The sequence below is a fragment of the Balearica regulorum genome, chromosome 2, assembly GCF_011004875.1.
Source record: "Balearica regulorum gibbericeps isolate bBalReg1 chromosome 2, bBalReg1.pri, whole genome shotgun sequence".
NCBI classification, from domain to species: Eukaryota; Metazoa; Chordata; class Aves; order Gruiformes; family Gruidae; genus Balearica; species Balearica regulorum.
The window spans coordinates 129,663,497-129,688,308 of record NC_046185.1 but is presented as its reverse complement, the minus strand read 5'-3'; the positions used below and the strand labels follow the sequence as shown (position 1 = coordinate 129,688,308).

The 24,812-nt window shown below is 37.9% G+C and overlaps 1 protein-coding gene across 3 annotated transcripts in view; it reads right to left on the bottom strand.

Annotated features, from left to right (window-relative positions):
* ANKRD28 (ankyrin repeat domain 28) overlaps nt 1-24,812 on the bottom strand; it is a 124,856-nt gene that overhangs the window by 75,029 nt on the left and 25,015 nt on the right. For 2 of the 3 annotated variants that reach the window (XM_075745880.1, XM_075745881.1), the window contains exon 2: nt 1,711-1,794. In XM_075745880.1, the coding sequence (XP_075601995.1) occupies nt 1,711-1,794 (84 nt within the window). Of the gene's footprint in view, nt 1-1,710; nt 1,795-2,919; nt 3,390-24,812 lie in introns of those variants that run through there. The other variant, XM_010309689.2, reaches the window with a different exon arrangement.

Below are 24,812 nucleotides of genomic sequence, written 5' to 3'. Positions count from 1 at the left end.
CTACGCTGAAGAAGGTGCCTGTGGAAAAAATAGCTTATTTGTTCTGGATGGCTTCTAAACACACCTTGGCTGTTACTAGCCTAAGATGTACACACATTCTATTAAAAAGAGAGATGTATTCACAGAAAGGAATAAAAAAAAAATTTAAGATGTAAAATCCTCCAGATTTTTAATATTCTACCTACAGTATTTTTCTTCACTGTAACTACCTGGCAGTCTGAAGTAACCTTCTTCAAAGACATCAAACAATTACATGCTTTCCTATTTAAGCATATCTGCTGACTTCGTATTTATGGGCAACTGTTTGACAAAACTTGAGATGGAACAAAACCAAACCCAAATCACTACCACATACATACTGAAATCTAGTAGAGGCTTTTGTAACAGATAATAAAAAAAAGCAGAAAGATACTAACCTAACTTTGTTTACAGGCCCTATAGCTATGAATACTAAACCTGACTGACACATGGAAGAATATAATTGAAACAATACAGACTAATCAACTTTCAAAAATAAAAATGGCAACGTGACCCACAGTGTACATATGAGGAGACTGGAAGGCTACACAGCTAATGCTCTCATAACTAAACAGAAGATTAAGTCTTCTGGTATTATATAATCCACCATACAATCTTGCTTAAGAACACGCAAAACTACTGAAAAAGGAGAGGAAAACAAGTCCAACCTTATCAAACACAACTTTAGATTTGACAGCAGTTTACTTATACAGAGTCCTACTCAAGCTGTTCAAGACAATGGGAGGGTTCCCTTATACTTCAGCTGGCATTGGTCAGATATAAATTCCACAGAATGCTTTTAAATGTCAAAATACACATACCAAACTAAGTATTTGCTTTTGCTGTACATCTCTCAAGAAGAAAATGTAAACAATTATCACGGTCTTACACTGGCCACTGTGTAGCACCTAGATGTTAGCCTTTGCTTTTTTAGCATTACGCTTAGTCTGATGCATTTGGAGAAGAAACAGCTACATACATTCCCATAGTGTTAAGCCCTAAATGGTTTATGTCAGTCTGCTTTACTAATCAAAGCAATTTCTGATCAACATAAAGAGTTTATGCTATATTATCTTGCATAGTGTCAAACATGCATATTAGAATTTTAATAGAAAGTAAATATAGTAACTGCTTGCTGTTGAATTTCACCCAATGGAACAAATTAAATTTCATTTTAGTACAATTTTTAAGTCTGCAGTGTCTGGGTGTGGAGCACTGCAAATAGGACATATGAACACAATTTCTCATTTTTACTTATTAATATAATAATTAGAATTCCCTTTTTAAAATCCACTACTAACCTACCTACTGAAACCCCAGACTCTTTTCTTAGAATTCTTTAATGTATACTATATGCTGTATTTATTTTAAAAAGAATCAAATTCTACATAGCAGACTAACTTTCTAAAGTCTGATGCACCTGTATAAACAAACTTTTCAGTTACCCAAGCACTGTAGAACTAACCTTTGAAAAGAATATAGAATTAAGTCCTTACTATCAACACAAATCTACAAAGCTACACTCCTCCTTCCCAGTATTAAGTGTATGTAGAGGTTTTACTTTGCCTATTACATAAAAGCAATAAAATTTACAGCTCATGAATTAGCAAAGTTTTAAAGTTATTAGTACGGCAGAAAGCTATAACAAAACAAAATCAAAATGCATTGAAAGGTAATGATGTTTGGTTTTACCTGAAAATTAACATCTTCTTTCTTAAATATCAGTGCTCGAACTTCATCAGGATCTCCATTAAATATAGCTTGAACCAATGGTGGCTGAAATGAAGAAAACCCACATCTTAGAATATAACTCCATTTTAGTTTTTAGTGATACACATGTTTTTTTGATATATAACACAAACACAAGATGATGACAAAATAAAACATCCCAGGTAGTGAAATAAAAAAAAAACAACACACAAACACCAACAACACAGCAACAGTATTTCCAATTGAAGAAATTCCAATTTTTAAAAACCTCAAACACACCAACGTACTCATAAGTCAATGAAATGTATTTAAAAAAAAAAAAAAAAAAAGGCAAAGGGCCCAGAAGACTAGCTTATAACAGCTGAAAAGATAACTCCTCATAATAAATTAGGGCTGTTGTTATGTACTGCACATTCTACACAGTATAATGAAACAAACCTCTTTTACATTAGCAAGTGACTAAAGTTACTAGAAGTTTTTCACCTGTTTAGACAGAATGGGAAACCAAAGTGCATCAGATAAGTATGGTAACAAATTCACACTCACACACATCTATTACTAAATATAGCAGGATTTCTTAGTAAGTAAGAAAAGCTGCTGAGGTATGCTAGTAAGATTTAAGTCAGCCACTTGACAAAATAAAATAATTTAAAGCCATAAAAGCACAGTCCTCAGTGTTGATCATTTCCAGAAAGTGGTAACTTGAATCTAACAGTTACATCAAGATTATAACTGGTGCTATTTTTTATTTTAGCTTAGAATTGCTCTTGCTTGATGTACACTATATATTCTATCAGTTCTCAAAATAAACACAGCATATTATTTCAATACAATCATTACATCAGTTTCTAAAGTGGTACTGCACAAATGTACTATTGAAGAATGAGGAACAGAGAAAAACCATTTACTTCAAAATACAGTTTACCAAGCCCTCTAAAAATCCCCTGCTATTATACAAGAGTTCAGATCTGTTATTGCTGCACCATAAATGGTTACATGAAAAAGAATGAGCCCTTGCAAATATTAATTCTACACCTAACTTTCAGCTTTTTCCCTCTTTAGTATAGGCAGGTTTTACCACCTTGTCTTGTTTCAACATCATGCATATTCATGTTAATCTTAGGAAAATTACTATTGGTATTTGCAACAGTATTATAAGCAGGAAATACGCCAACGAACAACATGCCTTACCAGCACATTTCCAGAGGGTGATGGACGTAAAGATACATTTTCCTGAGGTAATTTGGAAATAAATGTGGGAGAATCATCTTCTACCTCCTCCAAAACAACAATACAGACTCGACTCATTCGATCCGTTTGAGGAAACAAAGGCAAACAAAAAAATGCCAGCAACAGTAGTTTTGGAACCAGATCACAACGGGGACCATAGAGGAAATACTTTCACCTGCTTCACACGCCTTCACAAACTTGTGAGTGCTACTGCTGGTGTATTAGCATTTAAAAAAGGACATTCTAACCCCCCCTTACACTTCATTTTCCAGATTTAAACACCCTGAGATGTTCAAGACAATGCTGAAAAAAAGTTCTTTTTAAAATAAAATTTCCCTAGGCACCAAAACCACGATAATGAAACTGTGGAAGAGCTGATAAAAATATCCCAAGATCCAATTCCATTCGAACAGCACTCACTGTCGCACACAGCTGTCCTTTCACAAGCAAATTTGTCTTTGTTAATGTCACAACTTCCACAGCGTCCTGCTACCCCCACAGTGAAATCATTGTTGCAGAAGACACGACACTGTCCTGTCGAAGACAGAACAAGGAACAATTGCCCCGAGAGAGACAGCCGCAGCTATACCCACTCCTGCAAGGTCAGTTTTAAATCAACTGTCGCAGGCTTTCTGGTGACTGAAAATAAATGCGCCTTCTGATCATCCTGTCATTCTACAGCTTCCTTTCTCAATGTCAAAAACAGTCCAGCCAGAAAAATGCATCCCGTTCCCAGCAGTTATTTAGGGCCAGCTTAAAGGAAAATAATTCTTTCCCATGCAAGAAAAATATCTGCAATGTACAGCACGGCTGCAGTACATTTACATGTGATGAGTCAGACCACAGGGACAATGAACTCCTTGAATAATATTGCCGGTTGAATCCAGCCTCCCCAAACGACAGCAACGCAGACGGCGTTACTCCATCAGGGACACAAGCAACGCAGAGCGTTCGTTTTCCTTCACCGGGCAGTAATACTGTTGAGAAAGAATGCTTCGGCAAAACAAGCTAGCTACCGCACACAAAAGCTCAAACTACTGCCTTAGAGGACTTCTGCAAAAGCAGTTCATCACTCAAGTGTTTCTTTTGATCACCATGTCAATGCAGTGCCCATGATAGTCTTCATTCAGATTGAGGGGGAGAAGAAAAAAAAAAAAAAATAAAAATCAGACTCCGTACATCTTCTCTGAGCCAACTTCTTTATCCGAACATCTGTCACTGTGCCAACCTGATTCTCCTCTTCAGTTAGAGCTTCTGCTTATCAGATTTTTTCCCCTCGACAAAGTGAATTATACAATCAGCAAATAGCCTTGCAAAGCTTTAAAAAAAACAAAAAAACAAAAAAAACAAAAAAAAACCCAGGCTGCTGTCCGAGCCGGTCATTAAAAAAGCCCGTAGCAGCAGAGCAGGAACCACCGCCACGGCAGCATTCTCACTGAGCAGCAGCCTGGCGAGCAGCGACTGCAGCCTGGCAGGATGAAATGCCTAGTAATGCTCACATGTCACACTTACCAGAGAACCCAGCCACTGCTCCCCGTGCAACTTCCTCTGGCATAAAAAAAAAAAAAAAAGGCACTTTTTCTTTTTTTGGTTTGGGGGGGCAGTCTTTGCAGTTACGTCTGTGCCAGTTCTGTGACTAACACAGCTGAAAACGTAAAAATCCTTAACTGAAGAAAGAGCGACTGTTTAATATTTTCCACTAAAAGCCGCAGAGAAATCTGGTACACAGGCTCTGCTGAATAACAACAATTTAGGCAGTAAACAATTCCAGCATTCTAACTGCTTTCATATGGCACTGGTCAGAGCACCAAAACAGTCCTCGTTTAACTCATTGAAGACAAGAAACTCCCCACATAAATACTCTGAAAATTAAATGAAAGTAAAATCTCTCTTGAAGTAATTGGGTGACTATTAAAAAGCCAGCTATTAATGACCAAACACATGGTTTTTTGCAACTAATATAGACAAACATACCCTCAGCTTGAAAAAAAAATTACATTGAGTATAATTTTAATATTATAATATTAATATAACATAATAATTAAAATATAAAGCCCTACAACTCGCTGAATAAATATTTCAGCTTGAATCTGCCTAAATGATGCTGGCGTGTGGGTGTATTATGTAAATGGCTTCTGTCAAAGTTGCTGGATAGGCTTCAGCGTTACAGGAAGAGAGGGAAGGGGTTTGCTCCTGCTGTGCAGTATGAAGGCACTTCTAATGTCCTCCAGTGGCTGGTAAGAACAGAATTTGTCAATGGTGAACAAGTTTCTAGCTCTTCAATACAGCATTTGCACTCAGGTTTCACATACGAACCCCGGCAGAGAGAAAGACAGGTTTAAGTGGTATACTGAAGGGTTTGGGTATTAATAGACATAACGAATTCCCACCTTTCGGGGCCACAGGCAGGAAAAGCTCACATTACCACTCTTTTGAAACAATGTCTACGACAGCTTCACTGCAACATAATAAATTGCTTAACACACACCTAATGACACTTCATGCAGGTGAAGGTTTTTCAAAGGGCAAAAGAGTGCGTTAGCCTTGGGCTCCCTGACCTCAGGGCTGCTGGCGTGGTAGAACATAGCACCAGTTTCTGATTCACCATGAAATTTCAGATTCAAATGTTTCCCAAGTCACATTACAGCATGTGACTAACATCTTTATAAATATATTCTGTTCATTACATAAAGTCCAGTTGTTTTGGAATTTCATACTTTTGGTCTTAATTATGAAAAAGCAATGGTTTGTACACCACACTGCTTTACCCTAGCATTTCACCCATTTATTAAAAAGAAAATGCAGATTCACATGAATACATATGACAACTCACGTTCTTCTTGGCCACAGCAAAACCAGTTCAAATGAAAACATGGACATACTGGAGGCTCATCTACTGCAACACCATACTGTCTGCTAAAGAACACAGCAACCACAACCTAGAGAATACTTTTTGCTTTCTATGTGTGAAAAATGCCCTAAGGGATAGACACTGTAGCTTACTTGCATAACTAAACAGTCATTTAAAAAAAAAATAATCAGATTTTAAGTCTACAAGCAAAGTACACTGACGAAATGCATACTTGGATTTCATACTATACACACACACGTTAGGTAATGGTTTTCTACCTAAGCCCATATGGTTTAGTGTAAATGAAAACTTTGAGAGCCAGTACATTTATATAGTAAGCACATGCTAAGGGTTCCATATGCTTTCTTTGGAATTACCAGAAGGACATGTTGCTAGATAGAGATAATACCCAATTTAGTTTAAATTATTTGAAAGTGGTCCATTTTGACCTTTGCAATTAATGATCCAAAGTACACTTTAAAAAAAATCAGCTAGAAATTCAATAGTTGCCTTTAAAGAAGTCTAAGACTTCACATTCAGTTAATTGTGAAAACTCAGAAGAGTTAAGAATATTTGAATCTATTCTGATAATTATTCTAGAAATCATATATATAATTAAAATAAAATTGATATAAACTATTTCCAAAAGCAAGTTAACATTATATCTTGCATAACATATTTTTGAATGGTGACATTACTACAGTCAAAGAGTTAAAAGCCAATACGTCACAGTTTGCATCAGCAAGAGAACCAACACAACTGAGTCAATATTATATTGATCTTGATTGCAATCTAAACCATGTAAGTAAGCAGAAAAAATCCAACCCTGCTCACGCTAGGAATGTGTGTGTGTGCGTGCAATTACTTCCTTTGGTTATGGACAACCCTGTTCTAGAAACATTAACTTTTGCTTATAATGAACTTGCATTTAGAGGTTCATTAAAAGAACAATCTTCCCCCCTCCCATTCCCTTCAACTGAAAGTACTGCCTTCACCTCAATGCACACACCATCCCCGATCACCTCTTCTTTCAACTTAAAAAAAAGTTTTAAAAAAATCACCCAAAGTATCCTCTGGTGTGCAAAATACAAGTTTCTATTGCTAACTAACAGCTATTTTGAAAGCAAAAAGCTGAAGTTCACAATTCTACTGAAAGAAACCAAACTAAGGTTTTGTTTTTTCAGCAAATTACCTAGACTAATAACTTTCAGTGCAGGAGAAGAGATAGTAGTAATAGAGAATGAAAGCAGAGTAAATTCAAGAGGATTAATTTAAGCCTCCTCTCCCCAAACTAATTTAGGAATCATAACGGATCTTTGCAAAAGTATGAAGAAAGATTATTGCATATCTCAAAAAAAAATTCAGTTTATCTTAATAAAACTTAAAATAACTGAAGACAGCAGGTCATCAGCATCCATCTTCTCCAAATGTCACATATTTCCAATAAGAAAGCTTATTAAACAAGTAGTAGCAAAGAAGAGTTGAAAATGGCCTGACAAAGAAAAAAGAATGTCACATCTACTGGGGCTCAAGGGGTGATCTGAGAGCCTCCACAATATCTAATTATTAACAAAGTACAATATCCATACTTAACTCTAAAATTTTAAGGAGTGCAACAGAAAAAGAATAAAAAGAATTTTCAAGTGGACAATAGTGAGGATATACATTTTTGCAAAAATGCTTTTGTGTTGACATGATAGCTTTTTGCAAATAATAAAAAAAAAAGATGTAATTCTCAAACTACACTTGCCTTTAAGTAAATCAACTTCCAAGAGTCTTTCATGGATGCAGATAAAGAGAATATATTACAAGAATGCAACCTGCAGGTTAAAACGTTGATGACAGGCAGCCACGTCTACATCAGACAATAAACCACAAACTCCGAATCAGCTAAAGATAGCAACCTTCTATAGGTCTACCCTTTTCTCTAGGAACTGATGAGCAGAAGACTGCAGCAGCACTGCTGATGACAGTATAAAAACCTTACCAAAGCACATTCAATATCAACTTCAACCTACCCAAATAAAGATTTCTCTCTGGCCAATCAGCATTTACCAAGTCTTTTTTGGACTGAGATTAATCAAACTGGTTTCATTTAATATTTTGTATAGTTAAGCATCTAGGAAAGGAAGAAAATTGTTCTGTCATGTTCCAGTAAAAATGAAAAAAAAAAAAACAACAAAAAAAAAACAACAAAAAAACCCCACCCACACCCAAAGAAAAAGACCCCAAAGTAAGTCTTATGAATTATTATTTAAGCAATCTGTATCACCTCTGCAAGGCAAAGACCTAATCTATGGATTTCTTCAGAAAATAAAGACAGCTGTAGCTATTCTAAGGAATAAGTGCATAGGCATGTCCCAGTATAAGCAGATTTTTATATAGTTTAGCTAGAATATTTATTAAAGTGTTGCCCACATATAGACAGAGATTAGTGTTCAGCATCACCATGAATATAAGCTATAATACTTCTAGAAGCCTTGTGAGTCATTCATCTGAACTCCTCTGCTGTTTCCTCCCCACTCCTGAGGGAATGAGGTGGAGCCAGGGAAGAGAACAGTCTAAAGCAACAAGAAATTACTACCTTTCTTCCCAATTTTGCTGTTTATTCCACAGCACATGCACAGCTGGGATGCAGAAAAAGGAGAGTAGTTTTAACCTCTGGAGTCCACATTTCTGCTTCCAAGGACAAACAAAATAGCTTCACTTGCACCTCCTGGATACCACAGGCAGTTCTTATTTCTTTTCCTCATGCAAGTATATAGCCTCTATTAACCTCCAAAACTACTTTATGTAGTCATGTATTTTCTTTGAATTAAGACTCTGCAATTAATAAAGTCCAGGAACTGAACAGTCATCTCAACAAAAACCGAGACACAAATAAGACAAAGAAGAAAAATAATCTAGCATTCATTTTAACTTTTCTGTATTGGAGCAGCATAACAAAATTAATAACACGAAATGTCTGTTTGTGATTGAGATGTAAACTTAATCTGTATACGTAATCAAACCGTAACCTTTTAAAAATACTTCAGAAATATAATCTGATCAAAGAGCAATAAAATATCTTAAAAGTGTTAAAAGTCCACTAAGCAACTTTTTGTTTAAGCCTTCTTGCAAATTTTATATATCTGAACAATACACTGGTAGAGAAACTCTCAGCTGAACCACTGTAGTACAAGATAAATCAATACCTTAAAAAAAATTATCTCTGATATCCAAAATATGGAGTCTAGCAATCAGAGGAAGAAAAAAAAAAAAAAAAAAAAAAAAAGAGAACTGAGCAGACATTCCTAAAAAACCGGAGAAGCAAATACAAGTCCTATTTCTCTTGAAACAAAGTGGAAATTTGAGGGAACAGCATCTTCCCTCACGATCTTCTAGCTAGTGTCACCCATGACAGTTCCCTTTTTATTAAAGCCAGATTTAACTTCACTGGCAGGAGTTTTCGTGTTCTTTTAGAGTACAACCCTGTAATCAAAATCAACAATCCATAATTACTTAACAAACAGTATATACAAACAGTATATACAAGAAGTCCTCTGATCTATCTGACTTCAAATTCTCAAGGTACCTTACAAAAAAAAAAGTATGCGTGCTCTGGCTGGGGGCTCCTGTTGATTCATGAGCTGCATCTAACAGCAGCCACCTCCCTGTCTTTTGACCAAAATGGAAGACAGCTATTACACCCAACAGCTTTCCAAAATAACAACCATACAAGTCTGATGGTGGAATTATCAGTCTTATAAAATCAACTACAAGTCAAAACAACTCCTGTTTCAGGGAAGAGGGACCACAAAAAGATGCAGCTATCCATATATGTTGTTACAGATAGTTAAGATAATTCTGCATCCATGAAGACAGACAAATAGATGTAGACAAACTCCTTCAGGTAGTAGAAGATATCTCAAAAATACTAGCTCAGTCAAAGAGAGAAGTAGGCAAAACACTTCAGCATTTGTTAAACCCACACAAACCCACGATTATTAGCTGTACACTTAAGTTTGGGGTTTTTTTGCAAGTATGATAGCTTTTGAAAAATGTTTTCATAATACAGAAAAGCAAGGTCCACAGATCAGTTACAGGTATTTTTACATGTTGGCAGAGCAAAGGCAGAAAAGCCACTGATAGCAGGAATACTTCTGGCTTCCTTAGTTCCTTGCAGCTCAGACCATGTCCATAGCCTTTTTTTTTTTTCCTGGCACTGAAAATGGCATCAATTACAATAATAACCATAGTCCAGGAATAATTACTGAAGGCAGCAATTTTAGCTGTGCACACCAGCTCTAAAAGCAGAGTTGAAGGAAACAAAACAAAAATCAAAGGTTCAGTCTCAGCAGCCCCTGTTTGCTCTTTCACATGTCAGCTGTCCCTCTCCCAGCACTACCAAGCCAGTTGCTGGGAGGTGAGACTGGACAGGAACGCAACAATAGTGGAGCAAAAATAACAACCCAGAGACACTGGAAGACATCAACCCGCTGTCACAGCTGGCACTGACAGCTTGATGCTTATGAAGCAATGCTATTACATCTTCCCAAGCAGAAGAAACAGATAAAGGTAGCTTGGCTGGAGCAAATGAATGACTGCAGGATTTCTAATCGTAGTTTTCTATCATCTATCACATTGCCTTGAAAGTGTTCATACCAATAGTGCACAGACTCTTATAAATTAACTAAAACAGGATCCTACTAAATTGCATTAGGGCAGCTGATAAAACAACTAAGAGAATTCCTTTTGGGCACACGCGTACACTGAGATGAATTAGTACATCTGCTTTGATCTACTTTTCTACTGATCTATAGTCACGCTCTAAAGATGAGTGCAGGAAGTGCTGATTTTGATATATTTCCCTTTGAAAATTTCTTCCTGCAATACTGCTTCTGCAGAGAAAACAGAATCAAGCTCATTTATTACAAAAAACCCTAACCCACATCACAAAAGGTCAACATAACATTGTCTTATTTTAACCATACAATAGGCTTGCTTTCCCCTTGCAAATACCTACTTTGCAAGGTATTCTGGGGCTTGCAAATACAGTGCATGGTCTGGGCTTCAAGGACAGATGCTGTAATGCACAAGATCACCACAGGCCTCTTAGAGGCTGCATCCTTGGATATCAGTAGATCTCCTCAGGGTTTTCTAAAGCATGGCATAGTAGGATTAACAGCTTCTTGCTCTGATGTACTGAAAACAATTCCCTATGCCTGTATCCCAAGTAAAAGAAGCAATTCTCACCTACCAGCTGCTTAATCAAAAAAACCCGAGTGTGATCTTTCGTTGTTACATGGGAAAAGAACAAGTTTCAACTTCCCTGGATTTGGATGCTTTTTTGGTTTGTTTTATAACAAATTGCTGGTTCTCCAGCAAATAATTAGTAACACATTTGGTCTGTAGGGCCAGTCAGCTTCCCCACTGAGGCTCATTTAGCTGTATGGGCTACAAGACAATAGCCTTTATCCTCACTTTGCTTTTTTCTTAACTTTGGTTCTTCTGCTGAAGGCTGGAAACCCCCTTAAAGGAAAGGCAGCACAATGCAATGCGCCAGGATTCAGCACTGGACAGTGCTGGTGTTGAGTGAAAATTAGGAAATTCTAGCTGGAGCAAAGAAACCTGGAATAAAGTTTATAATTTCCCCATTAAAACTGCTGGATTGCCATACTGTTGGCTTCTGAAGGATCAAATGTTAGCCAGGTAGCTTTCGAGAAATGCGAGTTGTTCAGCTGCCTATGAAGAGTGACCAGTCTGATTCTGTCACTAGCTCCACTCAAATTGATGACATATAAAAGCTGTCATTGCAGCAGGTTTGATGAGCTTGGGATGACAGACAAATCAGTTACTCCTTTCCAAATCACATCAAGGTTATTCCTTCCAATGCCATTCATTAACACAGATGTGCCATTCTCCTCCTTTTCCCCTTCTCTTCTTCCTATAAAATTCATTAGTTAATTTTTTTCAGCACCATTTCAGTTACACTGGAGTATGTATCGCTTTTGAGTTGTGCTCCAAGTTAAGTAGAAAGAACAAAAAAAGAGACCTGAATTTGACTATGAGCACATGAAACTACAGAAGAGATTGGGGTTCATAAAAGATATTTTCGTTTTAGCAGATAAGAATAGTAGCAGTTAGGCATATAAAAAAATAACACAAATCATAGTGTTCTACAAGACTTTCTTCAAACTTCAAAAGTGATTCTCGTGACTGAATTTTTATTCCATACCACTTACAGAGTTTATGCAGAAAAGTCAAGTCAGTTATGCCACTCCATAGAGGGCTTTCACAGTTCTATGTCACCAACCACATGAATCTTTGTGGGTAAGTTGCTGTGGTTACAAAATGTTTGCTTTTATACGTTTGTCTGAAATTCCTATGGAATTCCCATACGGCCAAAACCAGCAGTGGTTGGGAGTGCTCCACCAACATTTAAGAACTTGAGTCACAAACGCATACAGTTTCCGCTCAGACTGTTATCTGGGAAACACTTAAATGATTCATACCATTTTGAGCCATGGAAGGGAGGAAACAAACATCACATTCAACTATTTAAAACCTTGAGTGATGACTCACATCAGCTTAGGACATTTCCAGAATCCGCTGCTTTTCTCAAGTAACAAATTGCTTTTGACTATTGAAGAAAATACGTTGTTGAGTGTTCAAGAAAATAAACAAGACTGACCTGCTTTCAACAGAACCATTCAACTATCAAAGAAAAAATTAAAGGGGAAGGGTGGGGTATTTTTTGCCTTCTCAAAACAAAACACAAAACCCAAGAAGCTCATTAGAACATATCTCTGTCAAGGCCAGAAAGCCCACTGACTCCCAACTGATAATTATGCCTAGTTAAGTTTGATTTTAGCTGTATTTGCAAAAATCAGCTTGGAAATTTTGCTACAGCAAGTCTATTAGCCATCTTGTTTCAGCTGTATTAGTGGGGTTTTGTCTTAGCCTATGTTTTGATTGGACTCACATGGTTGTGTGATTACAGCAACCAGTACTAACAAAATGTTAATCCAGTCACGGGGGCAACAAGATATAACCAATTAGGAGTGAGGAATAATGAACAGCCTGTGAAAAGCTAAGAATAGAGCACAGCAACGCATCCAAAGAAGTGTTATACAGTGCTCACTGGCCTCCAGTGATTCAATGACCACGAGGAGAAATAACAAGGGTTGGACTAAAGAAAAAAAAAGAAACAACACAAAAACAAGTCAGAGCAATTTTATAATACAGACTGCTTTCCCCCCACCAGAAGGGCACCAGGAAGAGAACACTTTGCATGGAAGCAATTCCTGTCTAACACATCCCAAGTCTAGCCATCTTCGGGAAGGAAAGTGAAATAAGCTTTGAATGTGTCTGCTACTCACTCATAAGCATTAATTACATTCTGATAAATAAAAGAAGCAAGAAGTGTTAACAAAGGGAAATAGTATATTTAGAATGACAGAGAGATAACAGCAAATATTTTCTCAGAAGACCACGCAATTTCTATCATTCACAGTATAGATCTTTGATTTTCTTCATCAACATTAGGACAACAAAATCTACTCCTTCAAAAGACCTATCCTCCATTTTTGTTCTTACTGAAACTCTCCTAGTAGGATGTTTTAGAAGTCAGTAACACGGGGGGGCAGGAAGAAGCTGAAATACTAAAAGGCTCCAAAATTCTCAACCTTAAGAAAGAAAAATGAAAAATGGTTGCCTTTAAAAGTTTCTGTTCAGAATCTCCTACTCATTAGCCACATGATGGTACAATCTGCCTACAGGCCAGGCTCTCCCTCCCTGCCCCACACAGGAAGAGTGCTCTTGGAGGGGGGGGAGCTTGTGGTGAGTTTTTTCCCCCCACAATGGGGTTTCAGAGGGGGAGGGTACTGAATACTTTGATTATTTTTCTCAAAAAGATTTTCTGTAATTCAACTGAAATCAGATTCTCTTGCAAAAGAGTTCTAAGGGTTGAAAAATTCATAAATATTTAAGTAGTATAATACTAAAATGCATATAACATTCCTACCAGTGCAATACTTTTAATACAGATTCGGGTAGGTATGAATAGACTGTGACCACAGAAGCCACAGTTCAGCTGGCTTGTTCACATGTGGGATTTTGTTTCCATACATACCAGGGACACTGAATAGTATATGCAAGTGAGCAAAATGAATTCTAGTTGCTATGGATACCACTGTTTTTATGTATTTTATCTCTTTTCAGTATGTAAACACTCAGCATCTCTGTATATGAATTCTTCAGGTTCTCTTTAAAATAGTGTAGGTCAATAGCTGCCTCATGTACCAGAATTTGCTGTTTGGGGGAGGTTAAATTTCCTAGAAGTTTTCAGGAATCCCTTACACCTCCCTCATGTCCAAGAAAGAACTCCTTTCTGGCAACTGGAAATGCTCTGGAAAACACAGCTGAATAAAATCCACATATTCACACACACATACGCACACTACTACAGGATGAGAGCTCATCTCAATCTTCTGCAGCTGCCAAAATGGATGGCTTTTCCGAAAACTGAGCAAGAGGAAATACAGCAACAGCCAAGAATCTTACCCAGCTGCTTCAAACCTTGCCAAAGGTCCTCCCCTCAATGCCCAGCGGGGAGGTTGCTCCCAGGAGGGCTCTTGGACATCACTTTAGGACAGGAGCATGTAAGCAACATTTATTCTTAAAAGTTATTTTTGCTATCAATTATTCAATTCTGTCATCTAGAAGATTAAGAAGCACTTTCCTGAAAAAGCTGAGTAGTCCATTACTGAATTAAATTTCACAAAATATAACAAAGTATTAATTTAGAACACTAATTAAAGGTTTGCCAGCCTAGAAATTTGTTTGGAGTTTTGTGTGGTTGATTTGGGTTTTGGTTTTGTTTTTTTTTTTCAAGTGACATCTGAGGAAGTGGATGAGTCTGATTTTAACTGCGGGCCACCAGAGACACTCTTCACTCCTCCCTTCCCCACACAATCCTTGCACATTCACATCCCCTTCCTGTGCCAGCACAGGCGCTCGTGTGATCCAACTGCCCCTGTTCATTTTTTTGCTGGGGAATTCTTTGAGCCAGCTCATCATGGGCTGACAGCTGACACAGAAGCAGTGGGAGCATTCAAACTGCTCACTGCGACAGAAAGTCATTCAATTGCTTTGCAAAACCGCACCCGTAAGCTGAGCTCCCTTCAGCAACAAAATATCAGAATTACTTCATTCCTTATATTTTCCTTAAAATATTTCAAAACAGCCTTCTTGACACCTGAACTTTTCCAAACATGGACACTATTACAATCAAGTGTATCACTCAAATTCTTTCCAATTACACAATAACTTACGTATGCGAAGACCTCAAGTTTTTCTCCTATGATTCAGTATATAAATCACTCCTAGCAAGTTTCTTAAAAAAAAAAAAAAAAATTGTAACATAGAAACGTCACGGATTATGTTAATCAAATTGTCTCTACAGTACTAATAGTATTTATAAAGCATATGGCAATAAGAACAGGCTAGATAATTTTAGGGCCCAGTTTTCAAAAATGCACATGAAAACGATTATGCATGCAGAATCCACATGTGAACAATTCATGTATTGCCATACAGGCACAACAAGGTAGTTACAACTTCACACAATCATCCATCCATGATTCAGAAGCTAAACTTGTGGTTCGGGTTTTTGGATTTTTTTGTGGTGGTTTTTTTTTTTCCCCCCCTCCATCAAGATTATTTTGGGGTTCATTTCTTCCAAAATCTTCCTAACACTGGCTTCAGTCAGTGATTTCTTCAATTAACTTGACAGAGGAAAACTTCCAAAGTACATTTTGGCATTCCTAAAAGCCAACAAAATACTTTATAGAGGAATACTGACAGAATCAGAAAGATGGTATCAAAGCTGAATAAATACATGTGAGCAGTACCTTATGTATTTAAAACACTAAGAAAATTAACTTCTACATACCCATGTCTCTCAAAATCTATAGGCTAAGGTATCTTAGAATCTACAAATAACTAAATGTCATTCAGCAAACATGCAGGTATGAAAAGGGAAAGTATCGGGCTCAAGTTTTTGCAGAAATGAGATCACAAAACATCTAGCATCCAATTGTTTTCTATCACTTTTTGGCAAGGTAACTTTTATTTTATGAAAGCATTTCTATAAAATATAAATATACTGAGTTTTATGAATATGTTAGGAACATTTTAACATTTAGTAACAAAAAGTCAAGAATATGGTTTACAATATTCCTCTCTGTTTATCTTATGTACCAAGCTGTACAAAGTCTTCACCAGAAAACTACTAATGCAACCAGCCTACTCAAAACATATGACAATCAAGAGAAAACACCACTGAATTGTTCTGTAAACTAACCCAAAATCTGGAAAACCATCAACAAACTTACACATCTTGTTTAAAAAACACCACATGCATTACTATGAAAATGTAACCTTTAAGTCATGCAGATATAAATTTTTGGAGTCTTGATTCAGGTGCTGTCACCTTCTCTACTGCAAATAATTTCAGGCACTAGGAAATAAAGGCAATTGACTATTTTTTTCAGAAGGAAGCCTTGATCTCCCACGTTTCTCCTCAGATGTACACTGACACCTCATGGCCATTTAAAAAATTTTAAGGTCTACTCTTAGTTCGGTTTTCCCTCTCTGTTTTTAAAACTCCAATCACTTTCTTTTTTAAGAAATGTTGTCCTTTTAGAAATGTACAGGACATTATTTGGCCTATTGCTAATTTTCTCTTTAAGAAACCTACTTAGCATTCATTTTGATGAGCAGTGGGGGGTGTCCTGTTTCTCCCCCCCAAACACTGAACATAGAACAACAGAGTACCTCTCTCCAGCTTCAGCCCCTCCAAATGGCAGAGGAGCAACCACAGACCCTGTAGCTCCTTGCAGAACAGAGAGACCAGGAAGAAAAATAGAACAAATGTCATATGAAGAATGAGACGGGAAGTGTTCTTCCCCACATGACAGAAACTAGCTCTGAACAATTTTCTGGGGCTATGCAGAAGCCCTTTACTCTTTCAAGTCCATGAAAGCCTTCATAGTTACACACAGGATTACCTATGAATATTATCAAAATTCACCATTTCCAGTTCAATTTATGGCAAAGTAGCAATAAGCTTTATTCAGAACTGCTGTACCATAGAAAACAAAAGGTAAAAGGCGAGGTTCCTTCCAGATTCTCATTCTGGAGTAGAAGTGTGCTACCTTTTACTTTTCCCAACAGGCTGTCTAATGTGTATGAAAATAAAAACCTCTGCCACTTCTTCTTTCTTGATTGAGGCAGGAGAACAAAAACAACCCCAAAAAAACCCAAAACTCACACACCAAGGAAAAAGTCTGTATCAATCTATGTAAATAGTCAAGTCACACATCATGTATCTCAAGACTAATAAACTGACAAACTACTCCTTGCTAAGTAAAATTACGAAGTCCTCAACATTGAAAAATGAGAGTGATATAAATGTAAAGAGGCCTATAATGCTTATATGCTAGGGGTATTACCAGACTCTTCTAAAATACTGAAGAGCTAATTTAATTAACAATAGCCACAAAGTATTAATATGCAGAGGAGAAAAAAAAGACTCATTATTTTGAAATATTTATCTTTACCTAAATATGCAAGACAAAGCCACGTAAAGGATATTGTTAGTTCCTAAAAATTAAAAGGAGCTCCATTATGTCATTTCTGTAGAAGTCCTACTTCAAATTTCTTGATCTTGCAAAAAAGAACACTTGAATTTTGATTTCTAAAATATTTACAACATTCCTGAACACAATACTTAAATATTTTGGCAAATCTGTGAGGCTTTGTGGTTTTTTCAATAAAACTATTAAAAACAAATATAAAAAAAAATGTTTACCTCATCGCTTTCCCATGCCTAAGGGAAGAAGAAAAGACCTCAAGTATTTACTCTTTACTGAACACAAGCTTTGTTTTACATTTCTTTTGAAGTGGAATTCCTGTAGCATTAAAATCAAATCAAAGAGGACAAAAAGATTCACTTTCCATCCCAGAGAAACATCCCATCAACTCCTTGTCCCACAGGGCTTCTGGCTTTAACAGAGATGGAACAAGCAAACTACCAGTCAGCATATTTTCCCAACACATTCCCTCCCACCACAGCCAAAAAGCAGCAGCTGGTAAATTCCATTCATTGTGGAAGAGAGTATATTTTTCAATCATCACTATCACCATCTGGTCAACAAGAGGGAAAATATCACACCTATTCTTGTTTATAAAAGATTAAAATTAGGTCATCCTGAAGTACACACTTGAGAAAGAATCCAATGTAACGCACTTAAAACTAAAGTTTATTTTGCTGCACACATATATATTAAAGAGCTAGTAGCAACATCTGCAGAAATGGTAGACCATACTAACTGCCATAAGCATCTGGCTTTAACTCAGTCAAGCTTCAAGTTTTCTCCATCAGGTGCCAGAATGAGTTAAAGACCACAGGGATGGGGGGGGGGGGGGGGGGGGGGGGGGAGATAAAAAAAAAAAAATCAGCTATTACTAAGATGAGAAGAAAAAAAGTTATCTTCATCAGTTCAACCCACGCTTATAACAATTTAAGTTCTAGCACCACACTATTTTGTAGCTGGTACATGAAATTTTGAAACGTCAAAGAAACATGCACTATTCTGGTACCCATTACACACAAATAATGGATTTCTGTTTTGTGGGGTTTTTTTATTATTGGGCTGTCAAAATCAGCCCAAATTTCCTTGAGTTAAAGTCTCTTATCTCTACACTACAATTGTTTTCTGATAGCTTGTAGCTCTCTGGTAACCCATGTTTCTAAACAATTTACCCCAAAAGAACAATTTCTAGCCATAAACAATTCCCATAACCTGTAAAAAGTGAACTAGTAAGCTCAGTCCAAAAACTAATTACTCATCCTTCAGCAAGTGCAGTTTTGGGAAATATTTTAGCTAGCACCGTATTTCAGAATGAGGATGTGCATCACTTTTGTATCTGCACAAGAGCAAGATAAGGTGCATCAGCAACCATGGCTTTCAGTTTCTTAACTAAACCACTATTAACCATTATCTTTACAGCCACTTCATCACCAAGAAAAACATAAGGAGGAAAGAGGGAAACCAAGTCTCCTCCCCACCACCTGAAAGGCAAGATGTTTTCCCCTAAGAGTTTGATTTGCACTGAAGCTGTTACAGTTTGATTCTTGTCCAGGACAGGACAGGTGAGAAAAGACACAAAACAACAAACACATAAAACTGGAAAAGATCACATAAGGGGAAAAGTTTGCAACCTGAAGCTTCACACAGGCTCCAACTGCAGCCAAGTTATGGGAGACATCTACACCACAAAGCAGATTGGCCTTTAGATTCCTAGCACATGAGGTTAAGGAACTAAGAGAAGCTGCAGCTCTTCAAAACTGTAAAAATACAACTGGTACCAGCAGTGCAGAACAGAACCCACTTGATTAGTATATGTACCTAAGGAGATTTAACAGGAGTGAAGAGGTATAAAATCCACTTGTCTATACACGGAAAGAGACCAGTGGAACTCCTTGGGGAAAATGAGTGAAGTTCTTTGGGGCACTTCAACAATGCTATGAACAGTTTTACCACTGGAAGCCACCTTTCTCCCTGTGAGGATTAACTGAAAGCATACCCCTCAGAAGGGCACAAAGTGTCTTAAAAATGAAGCAGGCCCCTACTGGGTTTCACAGCATAGTACCAAATTAGGATGCAAAACTCGACTGCACAGACTGATGGGAGCAGGCAGAAGTTCTGCAAATCTCAGCGTGTTCCCTACTATGGGATGCCTGTTTTAATTGAATTACACTTCTGTATCAATAAACTGAAGCATCTTTGATTTAGGGTTTTTTGCTGGTTCTGGTTCTTGTGGGTTTTGTTTGTTTGTTTGAAGGTCAATACCTCTTTTTTGGTTGTTGTTTAAATACCAACAAAATGGTTCAGATTCAAGAAGAAAAAAACCCAAATCACTCAAGCAAGCTTTCACCTGGAAATTGTCTCACTTGCATGTTAGGAACTTCACCTATATTTATCAATACAGATCTTTTCCATACTTGGTAAGCAGTTTACCTTGAGCTTTAGCAGTAAAAAGTAGTTGCACAGCCACTCAGCTAAAATTAAAGTTTATGGGGGAGTTTGTAAATGTAAATTTACAAAAACTTACAAAATGTAAAATTACAGTTTACAGTTGTTCTAATAAAGATCTGAAAGAGTTCTGTGTGCCATTTCTCTCCTGCAGCTGAGCATGAGTTCAGTTATCTATTCAGACGAAATCCTGAATATAATTTACCTTGAAACTCTGAAAAAGATACAATCATCTTAACCATATGACAACTATCAGAAACCAAACACCTCTGTACAAATCACAGCAGCTACAGAAACATTCAGACAAACCAAAAGGAGCATAGTGAAACCATTTAAAGTCTCTACTACTCTTGATAGGATGCTTATCCTGTAAAAACCAGTACTATTTGAAGATCTCTTTTGCAATTTTGCTGCAAATGCTGCAAGTCCATAGTCAGGAACACCCACAAAACACTGTTAAGCTCTGTGACTAAAGGGTCTTGTGGAACACCACTGTCCTGCTTTCAGATGAGATAGAGTTGATTTTCTTCATAGTAGCTAGTATGGGGCTGTGTTTTGGATTTGTGTTGGCAACAGTGTTGATAATATAGAGAAGTTTTTGTTATATAGAGCTGGTTTTCTGTTATTGTTGAGCAGTGCTTACATAGAGTCAAGGACTTTTCTGTTTCTCACACTACCCCACCAGCAGGATGGCTGGGGGTGCACACGAAGTTGGGAGGGGACACAGGACAGCTGACCCAAACTGGCCAAAGGGATATTGCACACCATATGACATCATGCTCAGCTTATAAGGGGCTTGGAGAAGAGGAAGGACGGGGGGGGTGGCAGCATTTGGCATGATGGTGTTTGTCTTCCCAAGTAACTGTTACACATGACAGAGCCCTGCTTTCCTGGAGATGGCTGAACACCTACCTGCCGATAGGAAGCGGTGAATTAATTCTTTGTCTTGCTTTGCTTACGCGTGACTTTTGCTTTACCTAATCAACTGCCTTTATCTCAACCCATGAATTTTCTTACTTTCTCTCTTCCAGTTCTCTCCCCTACCCTGCTGCGGGGGCAGTGAGCAAGCGGCTGCACAGGGCTTAGCTGCCAGCCAGGGCTAAATCATGACAACCACTCCGGCGGAGATGCCCTGCAAGGGGCCCTAACTGGAGCTGCCCCCACCGCCGGCCCGGGCCCTGTCCATGGTACTTCCCCACAAGCAGCTGGTTCTTCAGCCGAGACCTCTACCAAAAATTTTCCAGCAAATGCATGCAAGTTGGCAAGGACTGTGAATTTATACTACTAAAGTAGTTACGCAAGCAAACTCTAATGTAGACTTTTGTTGACAGGGACTACTTTGTTCAGAGAATCAGAAGATACCATACTAGCAATACTAGCACAAGACAGTCTCCCTTAGGGGTGGGCTTACCCCTAATACTCTGTTTGTAATTTCAGAACTATTTTTAAGTGCAAACAAACAGTCTCGATCTATTTTCCCATGCTAGAACGAAAAAAAGAAGTAGCTGCACTAGAGCCTAAACTGAAGTCCACTCAAGAGTCACTGCCACGATTAAACAAGAAAACAGACACCAAATAAAGCAAAAACAAAAGCAGTCTGTCATTTCAAATGAAACAATGATGTTTAGTCTTGAAACTAGGACATATAAGACACAGTTAGGAATTTGAAGCAAAACAAAAAAGAAGAAATCACAGTGTATGCAACTTCAGCTACAAAGCTAAACCACGTGCAAGGCACTAAAGTAGTAATGGAAGTCTATTTGCGTACTCCTAAACACTTCTACTACCAATCAACTGCTATATCAACTCAGGGCATAAACTAATTTTTCTGGTGGCCTTATACAATCCAGAAAGTATCAAAATAAGTATCATCAATTAAAAAGCGCCACCATAAACCAGATGATTTCATACAGTTTTCCTGTTTTCATGCTACAGAAGTTAAATTGCAGGCATCGCTTCCTGACAAGTTTTCCATTTTTTTGTTCATCCATTTTATTTATATGCCAACATACTTAGTTATTGTATTTACCTTTTTCCAAGCATGCAGAAGATAGAAATACTGCATATGAAACACTAGCTCAAGTTACTGAGTATACTGGTTTTGGCTGAGATAAGTTAATTTTCTTCACAGTAGCCTGTATAGGCTATGTAGCAGATTTGTGATGAAAACAGTGTTGATAACACTGGGATGTTTTAGTTGTTGCTGAATGGTGCTTGCACAGCATCAAGGGCTTTTCTGCTTCTCACACTGCCCCACCAGCAAGTAGGCTAGTGATACAAAAGGAATTAGAGGGGACAGAGCTGGGACAGCTGAGCCCACCTGACCAAAGGGATATTCCATACCACATGATGTTATGCTCAGTTATAAAAGCTGGCAGAAGGAGGAGGAAGGGGGAATGTTTGGAGTGATAGCATTTATCTTCCTTAGTAACTCTTACACATAGTGAAGCCCTGCTCTCCCAGAGATGGCTGAACACTTGCCTGCTGATGGGTAGTCATGAATTAATTCCTTGTTTTGCTTTGCTTGCGCACTCAAGCTTTTGATTTACTTATTAAACCATATTTAGCTCAACCCACAAGTTTTCTCATTTTTACCTGTCCGATTCTCTCCCCCACCCCGCTGTGGGGGATGGTGAGGAAGCAGCGGCGTGAGGCTGAGCTGCCCACCAGGGTTAAACAAAGCTAGAAAATGGCAGAATTAAGGTAAGTTGCAACCTTGACACATTTACCTTAGACAGAATAAACACACTGCTTAATTACACGTCCCTACTACCTTGTAAGTTAGGGACATAAAACAAGTATTTTTCAATTAAGAAGTCTATCCATGATTCCATTTCCCGAAGATCTCTGAACAGTTCAGATACTTCCTTTATAGATCAGTTCTGTATGGGGGACCAGTGAAACTTAGGTTCTACAACCCATGCTGGATTTTTAAATTTAAATTTACTTACTGTGTTATTTTAATAACTAACACAAGCACTTTAAGAACATCAGGAGAACAAGGACATACAACATAGAAATGCCACACAGCGTTTAATGAAATTATACAGAAATTTGTTACCATGAAAAATGCCACGTGACCAGGTGCAGTAGCATTTACGCAGCATGAGAGAGAAAGATTAACAATGGAGCTGAAATGGCCACAGGCAAAATTAATTCCTAATTTACATGAAAAAACCCTCAGAACTTAAATCCTCTTTCACTAGGATTAAATAGAACCCAATAGATCACAAGTTGGATATATTTTACAGGATCTACCGTCACCTCATAAGTAAAGGTTTTAAGTATGTTAAAACTGTTGCTATTTACTGAGGCAAACAAAACCATACCTTGGGTTATTATTAAATTTTTCATTTGCAAAACATATTGAATGCCAATACTTCTTGGGACAGAACTGGCAGTGTAGTCAGCAACATATGAGATTTCCCCGTGCCAGAGAGGCAATCTCTGGAAGTTTCAATGTGTGTGTGTGTATATATATATAAACAGTTGTCATCTTTACTGCTAGTGGGTTTTACTAATGGATTTCATTTTTGTGGACCAAAACAAAGGCATCAATATTTTTCCCTCCTCCTCTTATCTGTGATGTTTACAAAGAAAAACTAGTCTTCATGGATGTCTCATTTCCACCCAGAAAAGGAGGAGGAAAGGAGAAGCAAACCTCAAAAGAGTCAGCTTTCATAGTTAAGAGGGCGTAGAAAATTAAGGCAAATGGAAAGGTAACAGCTGTGGTAAGCAGGTACATGTGCCTGTTTTGGCTGGGATAGAGTTAATTTTCTTCATAGTAGCTAGTATGAGGCCATGTTTTAGATTTGTGCTGAAAACAGTGTTGATAATGCGGGGATGTCATCATTATTGTTGAGCAGTGCTTACACAGAGCCAAGGACTTTTCTGCTTCTCACACTGCCCCACCAGTGAGACATTGGGAAGGGACACAGCCAGGACAGCTGACCTCAACTCAAAGGGATAGCCCATACCATATGACATCATGCTCAGCATATAAAGCTGGGGAAGAAAAGGAAGAGAGGAACATTCAGAGCGATGGCATTTGTCTTCCCAAGTAACTGTTACACATGATGGAGCCCTGCTTTCCTGGAGATGGCTGAACAGCTGCCTGCCCATGGGAAGTGGTGGATGAATTCCTTGGTTTGCTTTGCTTGTGTGTGTGGCTTTTGCTTTACTTATTAAACTGTCTTTATCTGAACCTATGAGTTTTCTCATTTTCACCTGTCCGATTCTCTTTCCTATCCTGCTGTGGGGGTAGTGAGTAAACAGCTGTGCGGGGCTTCGTTGCCAGCTGGGGTTAAATCACAACAGAACAGAAGCTTCCAAAATAACTGCATCACTGCAACATTGTTTAGATGAGCCTTAATGATAAATTAATTACTCAGGTCAGAAAACCTCAGTCACCTTTCCAAACTGGGCAGAGCAGCACATGACATTCATCCCCAGTATAGCCAAGGACAAGGACTACCACAGCATTTACATGTCCCCAGTGTTTTCTTTGTGTTGTCATTGCAGTCATCTTACTGTCCTGTAAGCTGACCTAGAGAGCCCAACTGGCAGAAAGTTAAAACTGTTTTTTGCTAATTCAGCCCCTAAACTGACCTACTGTAAGATCAGCTGAATACCAGTGCAAAAGGACAGCTAGGAAACTCCCAAGGGACAGATGCGAAGGGAGACTACCTTTTCTAACTCGGGCTTGAAGTTATTATCTTTTCAAACAGCACTTCAAGTAGTTTTGCTAATCTGTGCAGATGCATCTTGGCTAGTGTTCTCATCTACAATTCAGACCTTTAATCATATTCCCAAATAATGCTGTAACTAAAGTCTTACTTTATGTTCTTAGAAAGTATAATTTCACTGCTCAGCAATTTTTATAGAGCTGAAGTCTATAAGAACCAGATGATAAATAGTTTAGC